At 41.2% G+C, this 24,246-nt stretch overlaps 1 protein-coding gene across 1 annotated transcript in view; it reads left to right on the forward strand.

Annotated features, from left to right (window-relative positions):
* LOC112235297 (3-hydroxyisobutyryl-CoA hydrolase, mitochondrial) overlaps positions 1-24,246 on the forward strand; it is a 53,134-nt gene that overhangs the window by 3,782 nt on the left and 25,106 nt on the right. The window contains exons 2-7 of the mRNA XM_024403723.2: positions 3,830-3,872; positions 4,140-4,271; positions 5,308-5,392; positions 5,536-5,616; positions 5,840-5,892; positions 21,463-21,541. Of these exons, the coding sequence (XP_024259491.1) occupies positions 3,830-3,872; positions 4,140-4,271; positions 5,308-5,392; positions 5,536-5,616; positions 5,840-5,892; positions 21,463-21,541 (473 nt within the window). The remainder of the gene's footprint in view (positions 1-3,829; positions 3,873-4,139; positions 4,272-5,307; positions 5,393-5,535; positions 5,617-5,839; positions 5,893-21,462; positions 21,542-24,246) is intronic.

Here is a 24,246-nt window from a genome sequence, read left to right on the forward strand (position 1 = left end):
ATGGCTGGGTTGTCAAACTCATTCCATAGAGGGCCTAGTGTCTGCTGGGTTTTCTGTTTCCCTTTCAATTAAGACCTAGACAACCAGGTGAGGGGAGTTCCTTACTAATTCGTGACCTTAATTCATCAAGTACAAGGGAGGAGCAAATACTCAGCCCTCTGTGGAACAAGTTTGACAAGTGGACTATGGGTCTGCAGAATTTGTTCTTAGCTGACTTTCCTAGTTAAATAAAATAAAAAATAAAAAGTTATTTTTAATCCCTACTATATATATACTTCACTAATTTTCAGTCACCTTTTTTGGCTGATGGTGTTACATACCTTTTTTTGTTGGGACAAGTGACTTCAGCATTTGGACAAGTAAAACATTTGGCTAAAAAAAGTTCATGTCAAGCCCTGCCAGCCACTGAAAACCCACCACCGAAGAAGAAAGAGGCTGGTAGCTAGATAGGCTAGGGGACACCGGTACATAGTGTGAAGGTTAGTGTGTGCTGGTGTCCTAGCTAGCAAACCAAACTGATTTGAGCATTAAGCCCTGCAGTGTGAACAAGGCTTTAGTCTTCCAATTGCAAATGGTGTTTCTCCAAAGAGACTGTACTTTCTAGCTAGTCCTTATTATAATGCAAGGTAGAATAAAAAAACTTTTTAAATACATCAAGCCTTGTCTTCTGCCGGTTGTCCTCTAACATTGTGAGCCAATATAACAGTAGGGAGGTCGAATGAATTGGCTGCTGCACAGTCACTATGGGAGCTCTTTCTAGAGCACCTGGTTAAATTGTTTTTTTTTTATCTCCATGCTTAAACTAGTGATGGGGGGTCGCAGGACTTAGAACTCTATAAAAAATGTATTTCTCAAATGGCACAAATAATTTGGGGTTGTTGCTCTATAAATGTTGCTGGCCACATACTAATACACGGATTAGACAGTCAAACTGTCATTAAAATAGCAGCCAACCGTTGTCACTGTTGATATTCTAAGGTGGGTCGTGATTCGTTTGAAAAAGTGGTTTGTTCCCTTTGGCAGACTCCCGAAATCAACATCCGCCATTCCAAAATATAGATAGCAGCCTTCAACAAATGTTTATCTAACCAACCTGTTAGATAAACCCAATGTATATGTAAGGGGCTTAATACAGTTGTATTCCAGCCACTAGGGGGTACTCTGGTGAAGCCCATGGGAAATAAAGAAATATAGTTTAAGTGAATTGGGAAGAGTAAGAATGAAAACTAAAGAAAGACTAAATGACTGTTACCTGTGCTGAAGTAAACTGTACTTTTCGCGTTGTAGTTTATGATAAGCTCATTGGAAGGGTAACATATATACAGTGCCTTGCGAAAGTATTCGGCCCCCTTGAACTTTGCGACCTTTTGCCACATTTCAGGCTTCAAACATAAAGATATAAAACTGTATTTTTTTTGTGAAGAATCAACAACAAGTGGGACACTCATGAAGTGGAATGACATTTATTGGATATTTCAAACTTTTTTAACAGATCAAAAACTGAAAAATTGGGCGTGCAAAATTATTCAGCCCCCTTAAGTTAATACTTTGTAGCGCCACCTTTTGCTGCGATTACAGCTGTAAGTCGCTTGGGGTATGTCTCTATCAGTTTTGCACATCGAGAGACTGACATTTTTTCCCATTCCTCCTCGCAAAACAGCTCGAGCTCAGTGAGGTTGGATGGAGAGCATTTGTGAACAGCAGTTTTCAGTTCTTTCCACAGATTCTGGATTGGATTCAGGTCTGGACTTTGACTTGGCCATTCTAACACCTGGATATGTTTATTTTTGAACCATTCCATTGTAGATTTTGCTTTATGTTTTGGATCATTGTCTTGTTGGAAGACAAATCTCCGTCCCAGTCTCAGGTCTTTTGCAGACTCCATAAGGTTTTCTTTCAGAATGGTCCTGTATTTGGCTCCATCCATCTTCCCATCAATTTGAACCATCTTCCCTGTCCCTGCTGAAGAAAAGCAGGCCCAAACCATGATGCTGCCACCACCATGTTTGACAGTGGGGATGGTGTGGTCAGGGTGATGAGCTGTGTTGCTTTTACGCTAAACATAACGTTTTGCATTGTTGCCAAAAAGTTGAATTTTGGTTTCATCTGACCAGAGCACCTTCTTCCACATGTTTGGTGTGTCTCCCAGGTGGCTTGTGGCAAACTTTAAACAACCCTTTTTATGGATATCTTTAAGAAATGGCTTTCTTCTTGCCACTCTTCCATAAAGGCCAGATTTGTGCAATATACGACTGACTGTTGTCCTATGGACAGTCTCCCACCTCAGCTGTAGATCTCTGCAGTTCATCCAGAGTGATCATGGGCCTCTTGGCTGCATCTCTGATCAGTCTTCTCCTTGTATGAGCTGAAAGTTTAGAGGGACGGCCAGGTCTTGGTAGATTTGCAGTGGTCTGATACTCCTTCCATTTCAATATTATCGCTTGCACAGTGCTCCTTGGGATGTTTAAAGCTTGGGAAATCTTTTTGTATCCAAATCCGGCTTTAAACTTCTTCACAACAGTATCTCGGACCTGCCTGGTGTGTTCCTTGTTCTTCATGATGCTCTCTGTGCTTTTAACGGACCTCTGAGACTATCACAGTGCAGGTGCATTTATACGGAGACTTGATTACACACAGGTGGATTGGATTTATCATCATTAGTCATTTAAGTCAACATTGGATCATTCAGAGATCCTCACTGAACTTCTGGAGAGAGTTTGCTGCACTGAAAGTAAAGGGGCTGAATAATTTTGCACGCCCAATTTTTCAGTTTTTGATTTGTTAAAAAAGTTTGAAATATCCAATAAATGTCGTTCCACTTCATGATTGTGTCCCACTTGTTGTTGATTCTTCACAAAAAAATACAGTTTTATATCTTTATGTTTGAAGCCTGAAATGTGGCAAATGGTCGCAAAGTTCAAGGGGGCCGAATACTTTCGCAAGGCACTGTGTATATATATATATAGGTTATTCCACATCTCCATGTGACCTTTGTATAATGCACGTTTAAACAGAACATACAACCAATAATTTTTGCCCTCGTTCTATTGATTTCAATATGTAATGATATGAGTGATTAACACACAAGTGTTACGTTAATCTTACCGCGTTGGCGACCCACCTCAATCAAAATGCAACACTTCAAAGTGTGGCTGGTTGTCTTCTACAAGTTGTCCACTACCAGTGATATAAAATTCCCAGATTCCGTGTGGTTTTTGAGCTGTGCTAGTTTTAACAGAATGTCCATCCTGATTTTCCGCCTTCTCTCTCTATTGATTTCAATGTGAAATTGATATGAGTAATTGACACAACAGCTCTGCGTTTCCCTTTCTATTTTGGCGACCCCCGTATCAAAATCTTAACACTCTGAAATATAGCTGACTTTCTCCTGCCGGTTGTCCTCTAACCTGTGAGAAGAGAAGAAAATCTCCTGATTCCATGTTTTGTTTGTTGTTGTGTTAGTTTCAACAGCGTGTACAACCAGATTTCCACCTAATCAATTTGTGATTTATTGCCACTTGTCAAAACAATATGGCTTTTGGTGCTTGTACAGTTTTATAAGATGCTTTAAAAAAAATACAAGTAATGATGGCTGCATTCTATCTTCAACATAAATTTCCAATGGTATTGTACTTAATCAGGTAAAAAACTGCTGAATGAGTCCAAAAAAACGTGTTGCAAATGATTTATTTTGACGATATACCAGAAATCACCAAATCAGGTTCGCCCAGCCTAATAAGAGGTCAGTATGTCCAAGTTTAGTGTTCATAGGGTTTAATCACGTTTAATCTCTGTCACCATTTTCACATCTTTCTTGTACTGTCTTTAGATTTAGGTCCCTCTGCAGATTGCAAAGAATTCGAGGGCAAATGGTAAGCACTTAAAATTCTTCTGTAAGACAGTTAGCTAGCTATATGTGTGGTAATACTCCCTCCACAGAAGTGAAGGGGAGAGAGATGGACACACACGTTAAGCTATAGCTACGGTAGGTAACAGCACCACTTTATTGTATAGAATAGAAATCCTCTTCCTTTGGGTCAGGAATTTAAGTCAAACGTGTCATGCCCGTCCTACTGCTATACCTAAATGTGTTTGCTTGTGTTGCATTGTCTTTTTTCTGTGTGTGTGTTTGGTGGCAGATGACGAGCCAGGCGGGAGCTGAGATACTGGTGGAGAAAGTGGGGAATGCTGGGGTGATCACCCTGAACCGCCCCAAAGCCCTGAACGCCCTCAACATGAACATGATACGACTCATGTACCCCCAGCTCAAGGTGAGCGATAGTTGGTTAACACTGACTAGGCTACCTGTCACTCGGACAGGGGGCAAGGACAGGCAATCATATCAGTCCTGCTGCAAACAACGGCAGCGATCTGTAGGAGTAGTTCATTAAACGTGGCAAATTGTTAAATGTGGCTTACTGTTAAGGCCTCTAGCCACAGAAGGTAAACGGGAGCGTTTAAGGTTGCATTCAGCAAATTTAAATGTTTCGACACCTGTTTTTAACCCTTTACACTCGTGGGAATTGGCCTATATGGATAAAGGATACATTGAAGAGTTTCTTACAGAAGAAATATGAGAAGCATATGCATAACCATGGTAGCAATTGAAAGGGAACAGTTTGGAGATAATGCGAAAATTATTAGGCCAACGGTGAGTACACAACAGTTCACAAGACTGAATCCAAACTGAATCCAAACATGATTTTATGTGCATTTTACATTTACTGTACTTTTCGCTGCGTTTGTTGATAACGAAATCTGAAAACACTCTGGATACATTCAGTAACACGATAAGACTATTCCTGACAAATGTGGGGTAGGTGCAATGGTATTTATTATAATCCTCAATGTTTCATCTTTGAAAATAAATAGTCACCCGAATTTACGGCGTTTTCCTCACTTAGGAAACAAAACATTTGCAAAAGATGCACAATTTACCGGAAGGGATGGGGGCTCACGTTCAGATCGGCTGTCAGTCAAAACCCGGAGCTCTGACGTCATGTATAGCATGTTACTGTACCGCCGCTACGTTCCAAATTAATTTAGGTTGTTTTTCATTACCCAAATCTGCCAATTCTAACCCGTATGAGTGTAAAGGGCTAATGGCAATGGAAAGTGGAACTTGGAAATGCTTCAATGTCTAAACACAAATACATAGCTTGAATGCGATCCGGGTTACATGGGCATTGCAATGGGCAATGTAACACCTCGTAATGTACCACGTGTTAACTTGGATAGCAGTCAGAATTGACTTGATCCACATAATGTACTCAAGCTATTTTGAATCTGCTGCACGTTCCATTGTAGAAATGGGAGACTGACAAGGAGACTGATATTGTTATTGTCAAAGGAGCCGGTGGGAAAGCCTTCTGTGCTGGTGGAGACATCAGAGGTAAATAAGACTGTCGAGAGTACACACGCACACGCATACTCGCACAGTATCTTGATATGTACTGAATATGTCGTCATCTTCCTTTTCAAAAGTGTCTTCTCTGTGCTTTACTGAGTGCATTTTGTAATCACATTTCTTCCTAGCTGTGACTGAAGCAGGGAAGATAGGAGATGCTCTTGCTAAGAACTTCTTCCGTGAAGAATACATCCTGAACAATACTATTGGTACGTGTCCCAATCTCGCCTCTTCCATGAGTCTGGTAGAGGGGAAACATTTTAGAACAAACAATATCCCTGTGTATTACAAAATGTTTGGTTTTCATTATGAATCTACAAAGCCAGACCATTCTCTGATGAGACCAGTTATGTTTAGTATTTTGGGAGCACCAGTTTCTCTCCTTTTGGCTATCTGTTCTGTTTTGACTTATATTTTATTTATTCTTTTAAGGAACATATCAGAAGCCATATGTGGCCCTTATTGATGGGATAACAATGGGAGGGGTGAGTATCTTTAAAAACAACAATATTGGTTACAATTTTTGGCCCAGATCACCAAGCATACAGATAGATGACGTTGCATGTTATTGCTGTGGTGCACGTTTTCACCACAAGATGGCGACATGAGAGGGCACGATTAACATGATTTCCTGGGATCAGAGGGGCGGGGATGTAGTGTGGTCCTGTTGGTCATTCTGTCACGGCAGCTTGTCTCTGTAATCTCTCTTGGAGGGGAAAAAAAATGATGGAACAAAATAAAAACATAGGGGTAGGAGGGGAGGGCCTCTCAACCCAAACGCGGTTTGGCAAAACCCAACAAAATGGCAAATGGGTAACCGGTTGGTTCCCAAACTAGAATGGGTATTTGAATATGCTGTCATTTTGTGACTATCATGTCCCTTTTTGTGTGCAGAAATAAAGTGAGAATGCTAAGCCTTTGAGCCATCGCCAGTGACCCAGTTTCGGGTTTATTTGAAATGACAATGTCCCACAAACAAGGACAGATTTTTCCATTGGTGGAAAACACTTGTACTCTGCGTGCATTAGACTACCGCATACTATCACATATGTCTCTCTATTATGCGTGGGAATAATTTTGAACCGATTTTCAAAATGATATCACTTATATATATATATATATTATTTGTATGCATTTTTTTTTTTCTCAGGAAACTTGAGAGGCCAAATGAAGTCACCTACGGGCGCCAGTTGCACTAGAGTATAATTTGTCCCTATAAATTTACATCACCCTTGTGTGTTTGGGCGACGTGAGCCATATTGGTTGCAGAACATGGGGGAGTTCTCATAGACCGGAAACAAAAAAGCCTCTCTTTACATGTAGCTTAAGAGTGCATTTTCACACTACTTTGGGATTATAATCTAATTTTAAGGCTCGTATGAATGTTGACCTTAATATAAGCTTTGTGTCATCATCGCAAATGAACTGCATTATACTTGCACTTCAACCAGTAAAATGGCTCTTTGGCTAGCTTTGCTACAGCCTAGGTCAATGAGCGTTAGCATTCTAGCTAACAACTGCTGCATCCAAAATAGGTATTTTGCAATGATATCAACCAAACATGATCTTAGCGTCTGTTCAAGCAATAATCGTAAGCGTATGAGAAGTAATACCTACGTAAATCTAGGCTGTTGAATGGGCACAGATAGCGATGGGGGTCTTTCAAAAAATTGAGAGCATCAGTGCCTGAGGTCAGTGTGTCTGTACTGAAAAGGGGCCTATGGCCGAAAGATTAATCTTTCATTGTGAGTGGTAATACACCGACCACCCTGCAGGTGTCAGTCATATGCTTTACATCCTGTAGTCCTGACCGGCTCCTTTTATTGTGAATTGATACCTAGCTGGGCTCTCATTGGTTAGGATGCGAAGTGGCGTAGGTCAGAGCATGTTGCTGCCACTTGTTTTTTTTCTTTCATCCTCCTGTTAGACTCGCTTGGAATGGGAATGAATACCTTGTTGTCCTGCAGTTTGCTAGAGGAGGAGAGACACTAGCTAGAATTACACAGATTGTAATCATACCCTGAGCTGATGCCTAAGGCAGTCAATACAGCCATGAAAGCATACCGTTATCGGTCTTTCTGATATTAGAGTACAAGCAACCCCTTTTTTTTATATGAGTAGATCGTTTTGGAATATAGGACTATAGAATGTCTCACGTGTACGTACCTTGTTGTAACAACACATTTCGATCCACACAGATCCTTGTGAAGTCATGTCTGTAATTCTACAGTAGTAGTGCATTATTTTGCCCAGCCTGTCACTAGAAGTGATGTATGATGGATGAGACACTGTGACAATAGTCCCACCCAGCTGTCAGACTGTCAGCTGTGTGTCACCTCCTCTTCCTCCCTGGTCCCTGCCCATCCTCTGTGTCCTGCATGTTTCACGGCTGCTCACCAAGGTCTCTGAGCACAGACGAGATGCTTGTGTCTATCGGGTTCAATTGTGTCGTGTGTTTGTTCTCGGTAATTCCTCTGGCAGGGTGGAGTCACAGAAACCTGTGAGAAATCTCTCACACACACACACACACAGATATGTCAATGTTCTTGTGGAATATGAAAGGGTTGGACTTCAGGCAGGGTACATTCAGATAACTCTCCTTGTGCAGGGTCAGACTTAAAACAAATCAAATCAAACTATTTATCACATGCGCCGAATACAACATGTTTAGACCTTACTGTGAAATGCTTACTTACCAACAGTGCAGTTCAAGAAAGAGTTTAGAAAATATTTACCAAATACGCTAAAGTAAAAAATTATAAAAAGTAACATAATAAAATGACAATATCGAGGCTATATACAGGGGGTACCGGTACCAAGTCAATGTCGTGGGTAAGGTTAGTCAAGGTCATTTGTACATGTAGGTAGTGTTGAAGTGACTATGCATAGATAAACAGCGAGTAGCAGCAGTGTAAAAAAACATATGGAGGGGGGTGGTCAATGTAAATAATCCGGTGGCCATTTTGATTAATTGTTCAGCAGTCTTATGGCTTAGGGGTAGAAGCTGTTGAGGAGCCTTTTGGTCATAGACTTGGTGCTCCGGTACCGCTTGCAGTGCGGTAGCAGAGAGAACAGTCTATGACTTACTCACCAGTAAGTGGCGCTCCTTGGAATCTTCTGTGGATTGAGAAGTCCACTAAAGTATGTTTTGCCCTCAACATCTTTATCACTATTGTTTATACTTTAGTGCTTCACTTTTGTTCACTGCATATTTCCATGGGGGTGAAGGTATGGATGTCTAGCGATAGATGACTGGGAAAAGGCATAAATTCAGTGGTTGGATGGTGGAAAGCAGTAGTTCCAATGGAAGTTTTTAGCCCTGTCCGATCAGAACCATCTGTCCTGAATGAGGGCTTGATTTATTGCCCTTTCAGATTTTTAAGGGTGTTCCCACATCCCGGTCTAACGCAGCAAACAAGGACTACCTGTTGGCCTAATCACACACACAACAGAGCCACCGGGCTAGGCTATACTGACACAATTTATTAGCACTCTTAACCGATGACACTCCATCCACACACCTCACACCTCTTTTCACTAAACATTGCCTGCCTATCACAAAACACACTTTCAAATTGTGTTTTCACAATTTCACCCGATCCCTGCATTTGGAAGACAGTATCGGTCTTACATTGTAGAGCGATTCCTCACTTTTCCACAATCCATTGCATGGTCCTTTTGGAGGAAGGATTGTTGACATCCATTTGTATCTGAAAGCATAATTGAAAAATAATTAATTAAAGTTAGTATATTTGTGACATTTTGGCCTTACCGAGGCCTCCTTTAAGACTCCATAATGTTTAGTTTGTAAGTGCTACGAAGTAGAAATTGGTGTCGTATTGAAGCTTTACTGCTTGCTCTTGAGTGGTATTTTTTCCCCTTTGTTTTATGTTAATTTTTTAATATAGAAAAATATAAACATGAATATTGGAAAAACAGACTGTTTTGACAAATTATTCTATATATTATTGAACATAATATACTTTACGGGCGTATCAAAGTTCCAGAGTGCTAGTTTTAAAGTTATGGCCTATTGTATACATAAAAATTGGAATAGTAGGCAGCCCTCCTTTTTACTTGAATCATTGCACATTCTGCAAATCACCAGCAGAGGATGACCATTTTTTGAATACATTTTCACATTCACTCTGTTGGCAATGCTTACAAATTGGATCATAACTGTAAAAGTAGCAGAAATCCCACTCTAGAACTTTGATATGCCCGTACAGTATTTTATGTTCAACAATATATTGAAACATTAGCCAAATCCAAAATGTAATTTTTTTTCAATATTTATGAATCAATGTAAAAAGAAAAAAAAAATGTTTTAAAGTGAATGGAATCAAAACACTACTCATATTACAGAGCAAGCGGAAAAGCCTCATGTGACACCAATGTCTGCTTTGTAGCACTAACAGATGAAACATTATGGCACTGCATCTCAGTGCTATAGGCGCCACTACAGACCCTGGTTTGATTCCAGGCTGTGTCACAACCGGCCATGATTGGGAGTCCCATAGGGCGGCGCACAATTGGCCCAACATCAAATCAAATTTTATTTGTCACATATACATGGTTAGCAGATGTTAATGCCAGTGTAGCGAAATGCTTGTGCTTCTAGTTCCGACAATGCAGTAATAACCAACGAGTAATCTAACCTAACAATTCCACAACTACTACCTTATACACACAAGTGTAAAGGGATAAAGAATATGTAGATAAAGATATATGAATGCGTGATGGTACAGAACGGCATAGGTAAGATGCAGTAGATGGTATCGTGTACAGTATATACATATGAGATGAGTAATGTAGGGTATGTAAACATTATATTAAATGGCATTGTTGAAAGTGGCTAGTGATACATTTTTTTACATCAATTTCCATCAATTCCCATTATTAAAGTGGCTGGAGTTGAGTCAGTATGTTGGCAGCAGCCACTCAATGCTAGTGGTGGCTGTTTAACAGTCTGATGGCCTTGCGATAGAAGCTGTTTTTCAGTCTCTCGGTCCCAGCTTTGATGCACCTGTTTTGACCTCGCCTTCTGGATGATAGTGGGATGAACAGGCAGTGGCTCGGGTGGTTGCTGGCCTTGATGATCTTTATGGCCTTCCTGTGACATCAGGTGGTGTAGGTGTCCTAGAGGGCATGTAGTTTGCCCCTGGTGATGCGTTGTGCATACCCTTAACATGATGCAGCAACCAATATGCTTGAAAATATGCAGAGTGGTACTAAATATGCAGAGTGGTACTCAACATCGTCCTGGTTTAGGGTTTGGCTGGGGTAGGCTGTCATTGTAAATAAGAATTTGTTCTTAACTGACTTGCCTGGTTAAATAAAAAGATAAAAAATATGTAACTTTTTGGCCAAATTGACATATAAATGGATTTATAGATTTCTCATCTGTTCTATGTGCGCTATTTCTATGCTTCAGGTTCTTATGTTTTGTTTTTGCGTCTTTTACTTTGTTTTGTACACCAGCTGAAAATACATGTTTTTGAAAATATTTCTCACAGTGGTTTAGATGGTACAATGATTCTCTACACTATACTTGCTTGTTTTGTCATATAAACTGGAATTAGGCGAACTATTAGAATTTTTGCAACCGGGAAATGACAGAGTGATTTCTGCATATTGCACCTTTTAAAGAAGGCCTGGGTAACACCGAATTCACAGCTTGAATTTAAAATGGGTTAAATTGAGATGTTTTGTCACTGGCCTACACACAATACCCCATAATGTGAGTGGAATTATGTTATTAGAATTGTTTACAAATCAATAAAAAATGCAAAGCTGAAATGTCTTGAGTCAATAAGTATTCAACCCCTTTGTTATAGCAAGCCTAAATAAGTTCAGGAGTAAAAATGTGCAAGTTGCACTCTGTGTGCAATAATAGTGTTTAACATGATTTTTGAGTCACTACCTCATCTCTGTACCCCACACAAACAATTATATGAAAGGTCCCTCAGTTGAGCAGTGAATTTCAAGCATGGATTCAACCACAAAGACCAGGGAGGTTTTCCAATGCCTCGCAAAGAAGGAAACCTATTGGTAGACGAAAAAAAGCAGACATTAAGATCCCATTGAGCATGGTGAAGTTATTAAGTACACTTTGGGTGGTGTATCAATACACCCAGTCACTAATAATTTACAGGGGTCCTTCCTAACTCAGTTGCTGGAGAGGAAGAAAACCGCTCAGGGTTTTCACCATGAAACCAGAAAGTAAGTTTAACGGCTGTGATGGGGAAAAACTGAGGATGGATAAACAACATTGTAGGCCTACTCCACAATAGTAACCTAATTGACAGAGTGAAAAGAAGGGCGCCTGTACACAATAAAAGTATTCCAAAACATGTATCCTGTTTGCAACAGGGCACTAAAATAATACTGCAAAAAATGTGGCAAAGTTATTAACTTTTTGTCCTGAATACAAAGGGTTATGTTTGGGGAAAATCCAATACAACACATTACAGAGTACCACTCTGCATATTTTCAAGCATATTGGTGGCTGCATCATGTTAAGGATATGCATGCTTGCAATCGTTAAGGCCTGGGGAGTTTTTCAGGATGAAAATAAACGGAATGGAGCTAAGCACAGTAAAAATCGTAGAGGAAAACCTGGTTCGGTCTGCAACCCACCAGACACTGAGATTTATTCACCTTTCTGTAGGACAATAACCCGAAACACACGCCTAAATATACACTCAAGTTGTTTACCAAGACAACATTGAATGTTCCTGAGTGGCCTAGTTATAGTTTTGACTTAAATCGTCTTGAAAATCTATAGCAAGGCTTGAAAATGGCTGTCTAGCAATGATCAACAACCAACTTTGTCAGAGCTTGAAGAATTTAAAATAGAATCATGTGCAAATATTGTACAATCCAGGTGTGCAAAGCTCTTACAGACTTACCCAGAAAGACTCAGCTGAGAAAGGTGACTCTAACGTATTGACTGGTGGGTTTGAATACTAATGTAATTTAATAAACTTACAAAAACTTCTAAAAACATGTTTTCACAGTCATGATGGGGTATTGTATATACATTGGTGAGAAAAAAAATATGATGTGAAATTCAGGCTGTAACAATTTTGGGGGGAATAAGTGAAGGGGGTAGGAATACTTTTAATACTTTCTGAAGGCACTGAATGCCAACTTTGATAAATTATTTCTCAATGATGCTTTTACATACACATGTCAACAATCCATCTCCAAAATCACGGTCGTCTTTTGTCCTGGTTTTGTGAGGAATCACTCTAGGTGTATTCTTATGGTTGCATTTCATGCCCTTAACCCTTGCTTTTACCCCTTGTTTGATGTGCTTGCCTGCAATGTTCACCCAGCAATATCTACATAGGTTTTTTTCCTCATTTGGATTTGTTCAACCCCTGTGTCCTCTCTCGCCTACTTTTCAAAGGTTACCGAGAAGAGGCAGAGAGGGACGTGGACGGACAAATGCGCTTGAAATGAATGTGAAATTAGATTATCCTTCTCCACTCGCTTGTCATCAGGCAAATTACATTTACAGGGGCGTATCCTGAAATGAAATTAAGTTTGTTGTTCGAGACACTTTATAGATTAAATGATAAGTAGCATATTTTTCTTTAAACATGTGCATGGTTTTCTTCTCCGACAAAATCAAATCTGATTCAAAGGGGGTGTGGCAAAGGACTCCGGTAGGATACACATTACTGCCCTTGACAAAAGGTGGCTGTCAAGGAGAGGAGGACACGCTTCCATTTGCATTTACATCTCCTCAACCACCTATCTGTTTCCGGGTCACAGAGGAGAGAGGGGCTGGAGGACAGGCTTTTGCCCAAATGAAAAGGCCATATAGGCAAAACAGTAGAGGAAGCAAAACATTTAAATTGAGCCTTTGATGTTGCAGCAACATGCATTATCTTCTGTTGATGATGATAATGTACTGATGTAGTGTCAGGTTTATTCGCTACTGCATGTGACAATTGACCTTAGCTGACGCTCGGTATTGGATCGATAAAGCGTTATATTTTTGGCTTTGAACTGCTTGTTTTACTAAGTCTGCATGATTTTTCAGCAGTTCTCTCGACATTTGTTCATTAATTTTTATTAGGATGTGGAGGGGCTGCTGGTGGCTGCCAGACATTGTAGTCTATCAAATCAGCCATTCTTCCCAAACCTCCAGATGCTTTTTCTGGAACGGTTCGTATCCGGATGTTTGATTAATCTGTTAGTGAGGTCAAAAACAGTTCCCAATACTGGGTCATAGTCATTAGGGCACGCAACGAAAAATGTACAGTTGAAGTCGGAAGTTTACATACACTTAGGTTGGAGTCATTAAAACAAGTTTTTCAACACTACCCAAATTTCTTGTTAAACAATCTATAGTTTTGTCAAGTCGGTTAGGACATCTACCTTGTGCATGACGACACAAGTCATTTTTCTAACAATTGTTTACAGACAGATTATTTCACTTAATTCACTGTATCACAATTCCAGTGGGTCAGAAGTTTACATACACTAAGTTGACTGTGCCTTTAAACAGCTTGGAAAATTCCAGAAACTGATGTCATGGCTTTAGAAGCTTCTGTTAGGCTAATTGACGTCATTTGAGTCAATTGGAGGTGTACCTGTATTTCAAGGCCTACCTTCAAACTCCGTGTCTCTTTGCTTGACATTATGGGACAATCAGCCAAGACCTCGGGGAAAAGATTGTAGACCTCCACAAGTCTGGTTCATTCTTGGGAGCAATTTCCAAATGCCTGAAGGTACCACGTTCATCTGTACAAACAATAGTACACAAGTATAAACACCTTGGGACCACGCAGACGTCATACCGCTCAGGAAGGAGACGCGTTCTGTCTCCTAGAGATGAACGTACTTTTGTTTCGAAAAGTGCAAATCAATCCCAGAACAACAGCAAAGAACCTTGTGAAGAGGGTGGAGGAAACCGGTACAAAAGTATCGATATCCACAGTAAAATGAGTCCTATATCGACATAACCTGAAAGACTGCTCAGTAAGGAAGAAGCCACTGCTCTAAAACCGCCATAAAAAAGACAGACTACGGTTTGCAACTGCACATGGGGACAAAGATCGTACTTTTTGGAGAAATGTCCTCTGGTCTGATGAAACAAAAATATAACTGGCCATAATGACCATCGATATGTTTGGAGGACAATGGGGGAGGCTTGCAAGCCGAAGAACACCATCCCAACCGTGAAGCACGGGGGTGGCAGCATGTTGTGGGGGTGCTTTGCTGCAGGAGGGACTGGTGCACTTCACGAAATAGATGGCATCATGAGGAAGGAAAATTATGTGGCTATATTGAAGCAACATCTCAAGACATCGGTCAGGAAGTTAAAGCTTGGTTCCAAATGGGTCTTCCAAATGGACAATGTCCCCAAGCATACTTCCAAAGTTGTGGCAAAATGGCTAAAGGACAACAAAGTCAAGGTATTGGGAGTGGCCACCACAAAGCCCTGACCTGAATCCTATAGAAAATGTGTGGGCAGAACTGAAAAAGCGTGTGCGAGCATGGAGGCCTACAAAACTGACTCACTTACTTACACCAGTTGTGTCTGGAGGAATGGGCCAAAATTCACCCAACTTATTGTGGGAAGCTTGTGGAAGGCTACCCAAAACGTTTGACCCAAGTTAAACAATTTAAGGCAATGCTACCAAATACTAATTGAGTGTATGTAAACGTCTGACCCACTGGGAATATGATGAAATAAATAAAAGCTGAAATAAATCATTCTCTCTACTATTATCCTGACATTTCACATTCTGAAAATAAAGTGGTGATCCTAACTGACCTAAGACAGGGAATTACTCTGATTAAATGTCAGGAATTGTGAAAAACTGAGTTTAAATGTATTTGGCTAAGGTGTATGTAAACTTCCAACTAAAACTGTAAATGAGAATTTCTTATTGGACAAGTCTATGTAGTCCCTCCGTGTTTCATAATGAACGCATCCCACTTGTAGTGATATGTCTGTGTCTGATTAGGGTGAGGCTGCAGAATGAGGATGACCCCTCAGCCCTTCCATTGGGACTAAATAAAGCTACATTCCTTGTGATGTAAAGGCTTACTGGCACGTGTGCGAAGGTGATGAATACCAGATGATCTAATGCCACGGCATGACGAATGCCAAACTCCGTTCAGAGGGTAACATTTTAGTGACGTTGTAGCTAGATCATCCCAATTCCTTATCCTGTGTCTGCTGTCGATTATGTAAACAGAGGATGTACAGCTACAGGAAAGACAACATCAGGTTGACATTTTAGTCATTTAGCAGACGCTCTTGTCCAGAGCGACTTACACTTAGTGCATTCATCTTAAGACGGCTAGGTCTTTTGATCATCTTATTAGCAAACCTCTGCCAAGCATGACTTTATAGTCTGAAGGGTGAAATAGGGGATTGACTCATCCTGACAGGTCAGACCGAGAACACGCTCACACCCCACACACAAACTCTGAATCCAAAAACCAGTCGCACTATGAAAGCCACTATTAAATCTATGCCTTACATTGAAACAGCAAGACCGTGGTTGTGTGAGAAGTGCTTACACCACAATAACGGCTGGTAGAGTGCACTCAGCTCCTTCTCAAGAGTGCGGTACATTTCCATATTTATTGAAAGGCTCTAATATTGTGGGAAGACCAGAGAGGACTGTTCTGTGGCTAAGGCTTGGGAGTCATGGCTGCTCATTGATTCATTTTCATTTCGACTCCTGTTGAAAAGACAAGGAAATCCCTTAACCTTGTTTTAGTCATAGTTAGATTAGCCTGCCCCTCTCTCCTGCTTTCATCAGATAATGGAGATGTTATTCCACACAAAGACCAGAGGATTGTAATGAACTGTTGTCAAATCCTGCAGCTTTTTTTGACTTCAAAGGGAATACTTAGCAACTGTCTTTGCCTCTGATGCCATTCTAGTGAGCAGTAGGCTACTACAACTTAACTACTAAAGTAAAGATGCAAAGCTGAGTGAAAGTGGAATAAAGAGTCAGATAGGACCCCCCCCCAAAAAATAAAAATCACTACTACCCACATGGATATTTCATTGTGTTTTATGGAGAAGTTTTTTCCTATAAAGGTGTGGAAAAACACCCTTCTGCAGGGTATTAATAGCTTTATACTGTAGATGAGAATAACCCAGTGACTCCTGATGAAGCGGTAGAATGTGAGGAACGTGCTAGTCCTGGGCTACACTGTATATTTGACAAGTCCCATGTTCCCAGGAAAAACCAGAGTACCCTGGACATGTAATATGGTGGTATCGATAGATCATGTTGTTCCTTTTACTTTTATGGGTATGATTTCATTTCATGGAATGTTAAACGAAGTGCTTCCCTTTCATGCTTCTTCATTCTGACCAGCAGTTCCCATCGTTTATAAAAAGGCGAGAGATATACGGCCTCAGATTCCATCCTGTTAAGGGTTCTCCTTGAACCTTGGTGGTGGAGGGGGGAATCTGCTTTTTCCACTCCCGTCTCCAGAGTCTGCACAGCCATGTCAATGGGTGGTATTTTCCACTTCGGAGGAAAGCCTGGTTAGAGCTGGCTAGACAGACAACTCAAATTCCATCCATTTGTTAATGGCTTCTCTATCTCTGGTGTCCTGATTCGATGGGAATGACTCAGGGAACCAAACAAGGAGCATGTCCTTCAACAGCCATTTTCACACACAACACTTCATAAATAAGCCTTACCCTGTACATTCTATAAAAAATGTAATCTGAACTTCATGAAATATAGATTCATACACAATTTCATGCTAGTTAGAGGGGTCAAATATGATGTAGAAGTCCCTATCTACAAGCTAATTTGGTCCTTGTATATAAATCATCCTTCAGTGTGACAGAAATCACTTGACGCTTTAGGCCTTCAGCAAAATGTGATTGATTTGAATTGCTGCAAGGGTGCGTGTTGGAATGTATTGGGAGGAGATGGAGGTATTGATACATTAACCATGACACTTATCACTGCTCTGTAGACCTACGGTAAAAGATTTCCATCCTCCGGGGACCATTGACTCTGTCAGGGCAGTTCAATCAACTAGTAAAGTTCTGTTTTCCTTACCAAGGTCTCCTCCCATCATCTCGTAATTTCCTCAATGTCATTCTATGCTTTTATTTCCTTAAAGGTCTCCTGTACTGCATATCCTAATTTTCTTTGGGCTGCTGCCCCCTCGTGTCCCTGATGCTACCCCAAGCAGAGTTGACTCAGCTAAGGGTCATTGTCTGTTGTAGGTCATGCCTGTCAATTGGGGGCTCTCACGTCACATCAGAGCTACATATCTCCCGGTCAACACCAGAGAGTCGTCTGTTCAGTTTCTGTTGATAAGATGTTGTTTAATCTGCACTGCCATTTGTCACACAACCCCTAGATTTACCCGGGTGGTTGGGGTTGTCTATGTGTTTGTTTTGGCTCACTGTTTATTGTTACTGTTAGCCAGCTGCCTGCCTGTAGTCACGGACTCACTGCAGACTAGACTCTACGTGCTCTTTCACAGACATCATCAATGCAGAGCAGATGCTGATGTGCTCTGTGCACATCTACCAATGTTTTAAATCACCTTTATCGCAAAATAGAACAACTAAAGATTAGATAAGGCTATCCACATCATGTTAAGATTAAGGGAGCTGTGCAGCTTTTCTTAACCAATGGCCATGTATTGTGAACAATGTGCTTCTCTTTTACACTGATCTTTTACTGAGAGGAAACTTATATAAAAGGAGCTTGGACTGACGGCAGTCACTCTTACCATATAGTACCAGTCAAAGTTTGGACACACCTACTCAAAGGTTTTTATTTATTTGTACTATTTTCTACATTGTAGAATAATAGAGAAGACATCAAACTATAAAATAACACATGGAATCATGTAGGAACCAAAAAAAGTGTTAAACAAATCAAAATATATTAGATTCTTCAAAGTATCCACCCTTTGCCTTGATGACAGCTTTGCACACTCATGGTATTTTCTCAACCAGCTTCACCTGGAATGCTTTTTCAATAATCTTGGAGTTCCCACATATGCTGAGCACTTGTTGGCTGCTTTTCCTTCACTTTGCATTCCAACTCATACCAAATCATCTCAATTGGGTTGAGGTCAGGTGATTGTGGAGGCCAGGTCATCTAATGCAGCACTCTCACTCTCCTTCTTGGTCAAATAGCCCTTTACACAGCCTGGAGGTGTGTTGGGTCATTGTCCTGCTTAAAACGATTAGTCCCACTAAGCGCAAACCAGATGGGATGGTGTATCGCTGCAGAATGCTGTGGTAGCCATGCTGGTTTAGTGTGCCTTGAATTCTAAATATATCACAGACAGTGTCACCAACCAAGCACCACCACACCACCACCTCCATGCTTCATGGTGGGAACCACACATGCAGAGATCATCCGTTCACCTACTCTGCGTCTCACAAAGACACAGCGTTAGAACTAAACATTTCAAATTTTGACATTTAACTCGGTCTAATGCCCATTGCTCTTGTTCCTTGACCCAAGCAAGTCTCTTCTTCTTATTGGTGTCATTTTAGTAGTGGTTTCTTTGCAGCAATAAGACCATGAAGCCCTGATTCATGCTGTCTCCTCTGAACAGTTGATGTTGAGATGTGTCTTTTACTTGAACTCTGTGAAGCATTTATTTGGTCTGCAATTTCTGAGGCTGGTAGCTCTAATGAACTTATCCTCTGCAGCAGAGGTAACTCTGGGTCTTCCTTTCCTGTGGCGGTCCTCATGAGAGCCAGTTTCATCATAGCGTTTGATGGATTTTGTGACTGCACTTGAAGTAATTGCAACGTTCCGGATTGACTGATCTTCATTTCTTAAAGTAATGATAAACTGTCATTTCTCTTTGTTTATTTGAGCTGTTTTGCCATTTGCCAAGACTTGGTCTTTTACCAAATAGGCCTACCTTCTGTATACTACCCCTACCATGTCATGACACAACTGATTGGGCTCAAATGCAGTTGAACACTTTTTTTTTAGTTCCTACATGATTCCATATGTATTATTTCATAGTTTTGATGTCTTCGCTATTATTCTTATATAGGTCCTGGATGGCAGGAATCTTGGCCCCAGTGATGTACTGGGCCGTACGCACTACCATATGTAGCGCCGAGCAGTTGTCATACCAGGCGGTGATGCTCTCCATGGTGCAGCTGTAGAACTTTTTCAGGACCCATGACAAATCTTTTCAGTCTCCTGAGGGGGAAAAGGTGTTGTGCCCTCTTCATGACTGTCTTGGTGTGTTTGGAACATGATAGTCTGTTGAGGTGGACACCAAGGAACTTGAAACTCTCCGCCCGCTCCACTGCAGCCACGTCGATGTGAATGGGGGGCGTGTTCGGCCCTCCTTTTCCTGTAGTCCACGATCATCTTCTTTTGCCTTGCTCACGTTGAGGGAGAGGTTTGTTGTCCTGGCACCACACTGCCAGTTCTCTGACCTCCTCCCAAAAGGCTGTCTCATCGTTGTCGGTGGTCATGCCTACCACTGTTGCGTCATCAGCAAACTTAATGATGGAGTTGGATTTGTGCTTGGCCACGCAGTCATGGGTGAAGAGGGAGTACAGGAGGGGACTAAGCACGCACCCCTGAGGAGCCCCCGTGTTAAGGATCAATGTGGCAGATGTGTTGTCTAACCTTACCACCTGGGGTGGCCCGTCAGGAAGTCCAGGATCCAGTTGCAGAGGGAGGTGTTTAGTCCCAGGGTCCTTAGCTTAGTGATGAGGTGTTCCTTTTGTCCAGGTGGGAAAGGGCAGTGTGGAGTGCGATTGAAATTTTGTCATATTTGGATTTGCCATTGGATGAATCCCGGAACATATTCCAGTATGTGCTAGCAAAACAGTCCTGTAGCGTAGCATCCGCGTCATCTGACCACTTCCGTATTGAGCGCGTCACTGGTATTTCCTGCTTATGTTTTTGCTTCTAAGCGGGAGTCGGGAGGATAGAATTATGGTCAGCGTCTCGGTGTGTGGAGTAAAGGTCGCCTAGAGGTTGTTTTTTTTCCCCCTCTGGTTGCATTGGGGTAAAACGGATTTAAGTTTGCCTGCATTATATTCCCTGGCCACTAGGAGCACCACTTCTGGATGAGCATTTTCTTGTTTGCTTATGGCCTAATACTGCTCGTTGAGTGCGGTCTTAGTGCCAGCATCGTTTGTGGTGGTAAATAGGCGGCTGCGAAAAATATACCTCAGGTGAGCAATACCTTGAAACTTCTTTAATATTAGAGCTTGCGCACCAGCTCTAATTGACAAATAGACACACACCCCCACCCCTCGTTTTACCAGACCTAGCTGTTCTGTCCTGCCGATGCATGGAAAACCCAGCCAACTGTATATTTTCCGTGTCGTCCTCAGCCATGACTCGGTGAAACATAAGATATTACAGTTTTTAATGTTCTGTTGGTAGGATAGTCTCGAATGGAGATAATCCAGTTTATTCTCCAATGATTGCACGTTGGCCAATAGAACTGACGGTAGGGGCGGGTTACCCATTCACAAGGCACCCCCCCCCCCTCCCCCCCTGTATTTTCATCTTAACGTGAATGACGGGGATTTAGGCCTGGTCTCAGAGAATCAGTATATCCTTTCCCGTCAAATTCATTAAAGAAAAACATATTTGTCCAGTTTGAGCAACATTATGTACAAAATAAGTTACAAACACACAAAATAGCACAGTTGGTTTGTAGCCCTTAAACTACAGCCATCCCCTCCAGCGCCATTCTATTCAGTAGTGCTCTAGGGGGCTCATTACACACACACACACGCACACACACACAGAAGATCAAAGGGCATAGCTTGGCCTCTACCTCCATCTACATTTCCAATCTGTTACCTACCTCTCTGTCAATCACATCACTCATATCCATAGATAAATTGTTAGATGTCCCTCACTTAATCTTTCTTTCTCTTGCTCTCATCATTCTCATCTTCTCTTTGTCTCTCATCTATTCACTTTCCCTCTTTCTTGCCTCACTCTGTCTCTAGTCCTCTAATTTATATGCCCTCTCTCATTATCTTCCCCTCTCTTTCTCACTCTAACACTCTCACTCTCTCTGCTTTTCAGGGTGTGGGCCTCTCGGTCCATGGGCGGTTTCGGGTGGCCACTGAGAAGACTCTGTTCGCCATGCCGGAGACGGCAATCGGTAAGACGATGCACAGGCATCCTCCCCTTTCTTCCCCCGAGGTCCATGTTTGGCTCATGTTATTGCGAGTGTGTTGCCTTGCTTTGCACGGTCGCTCCAGTGCATTAATAATAAATGGGCCATGCAGACTTAAGCATTGCAAGAAGAGCATCATCATCATCAGCCAGATATGAACAGGCCAACAGGCTGTTCTGTAGCTGTTTCAGTGCAGTTATGTAAACATGAGAAAATTATTTGACCATCTCATACCACCAAGCAGTATATTTCCTCAGTTATATGGTCACACTTCAGGTGACAAAGTAATTAGTTGGTAATTAGGTTATCACTTTTAAATGATTGCATCTGAGCTCCTAGTGTGTGCGGATTTTCTTTTTCAAGTGACAAAGTAATTAGCAGTAAAAGAAATCTTAACACCTAGCTAATTACGCAATAGCTTGTTACCTGTTTAACTCTGAGGTCAAAATCTGTCTTATTTTCTCAAACTACAGTAAGTATCCGTATCTAAAGTCTGAATATAAACCTAAGTGCACAAATTGATTTGGCTATATCAGACTTATTATTTTAAGTGTTTATGGGGACCTTGGGAACCAGAGGAAAATACTGTTTTATGTGGAAACTGACAATATAAAGTTATGAAGTGTGAAAGAGGGTATGCAGATTATCACCTAGTGGGTACTACTTGCGATGGAAGGAAGGAATGCTCGTCACGTGGCCAAACGCAAATCAAACGTTCATTCAAATGCTTGAGGCCAGTCTCACACAGAGCCTCAGTGTCGATCATTGGTCTCGGACAGTCACTCATACCCGCTTGCACTTTGTGCCATGTTGCCAGGTGTGAGGTTGCCCATTAACTGTTCCACTAGGCATAATGGACACCTTACACTCCTCGATTGTCGAAGATGGGCCACTTTTCCTGAGACGATTGATTGTAATGTACAATAGAAAGCTTTCATGGCACCACACGTGATAATGTGTCCCAGATCATTTTGGGTGTTTCTTAGCTTGTCTGTTATGTTTTGATGATTTTCTTTACTAATCGCACCATACTGGCTGATGCCATAGTGGCTCTCTTATACTGTACAAAGATGAACAGCACAGTCATCGACGGAGGACATGTTCTGAATCGATCCAGATGTTTTGCTGTGTTTTTGGCAGGTTTTGTACTAGCCTGTAATTATCAGTGTGGTTTGCCGTGAAAGGGGTCATCTTGTATATCGATGCTGTAGTAATAGGCCATAGAGATGCATAATGTCTGAAATGGTACTCTTCTTCTATGGTTAATGAGCCTCCCCTCTTACGTTGGCTAGTCTTATCTCAGGGTTTCTCAGAGCAATTAAGTTAGTTCTGGTGGATGTCCACTCCATGCAAGCAAGTTGGAATTGTTTGTTTCTTTTTGTAACTCTCAGTCTACACATGCTATAGGGCATTTGTCCCAAAATCTCTAAATAATCTTCTCAAACTTTTTGAGGGCCATATATTGAACCCAGCGCATGTTCCTGAATCAAATTGAAATGTCTTTATGTTTTGGACTGTGACCGTTTGTATATTGTCAATAATTATTCTGAAGGATGGTGTGTGCTCGGTCTTTATCAATCACCTCCAAGGTTGGGGCGATATTACAATAGCATTGTCTGTCGACGGTGATTGACAGCCGGCGTCGATGCTAACAACATCTTGACGTGACAACAAAAAGACCAGTATTCACGCTAACCTGTTTCAACTGGACAGGATTTAGAAGAGCGGGTGCCAACTAGACCTATTTGAACTCGAGTCTCGCAGCGCACAGCAGAGCAGCACACAAGTGACATTCAATGTAATTTGCCTATTCCTATTTACTGGAGCCTATTTCAATAAATATGTCATATAGCCTACAGAACGCAGAGAGGGGAATGTAGGCCAGACAGAGTGGAGAATTCCACCCAAGCAGCGCAAAATGTCCAGTCACAACTTTTTTTTCTCTCTCTGTCAGTGCATGGGCATTTGGCTATAGCCTAAACTTTTATTTATATATATATATATATAAAATGGATGCCAATGCAGCCGTTTTGATCTCAAAATCAAATCATTTCTGGGTAACAGTTAAGTACCTTAATATAATTGTTTTAAATTAAAATAGTCTAAAAGAGCAATTTCTCAAGCAAAGAACTTAGCTTGGACTGTCTGAGTGGGGAGGGGAAAATGGAAAATTAGCTATTATAGACCCCTTTCTGTTTGTTGCACAAGGACGATGCGTGCAAGTTGGTTGCAGAACAAGGTGGAGTTTCTTAAAGAACGCCAGCAACAACAAAAAAAAGCCTTGATTTACACTTTTCTTAGGAGTGCATTTCACATTACTTTTGGATCATAATTGAATTTGAAGGCTCTTATGAATATCCTGCGTAATGTTTGTGTCGTTATCTAAAATCAACTATGTTATGCTTAAAGAGCACTTTACACCAGTAAAATGGCTCTTTGGCTATCTTTTGCTACAGGCAAAAACATTTTGCCTATAGCAATTTTCTTTTGCTGAGATCACAACCAATATCTCAGCGACTGTTGAAGCAAGAATCAGAACATCATTGTAAGTGTATGAGGTTCCCCCCCTCCCCCAAAAGTGATTTAGTTTAACTTAGAACTACCCATCCCGGATCCGGTATATTTGTCATCAGAAACCGCTGAATAGCATAGCGCAACAGTCAAAAAATATTACTAGAAAATATTCATAT

The sequence above is a fragment of the Oncorhynchus tshawytscha genome, linkage group LG03 (genome assembly GCF_018296145.1).
Source record: "Oncorhynchus tshawytscha isolate Ot180627B linkage group LG03, Otsh_v2.0, whole genome shotgun sequence".
NCBI classification, from domain to species: Eukaryota; Metazoa; Chordata; class Actinopteri; order Salmoniformes; family Salmonidae; genus Oncorhynchus; species Oncorhynchus tshawytscha.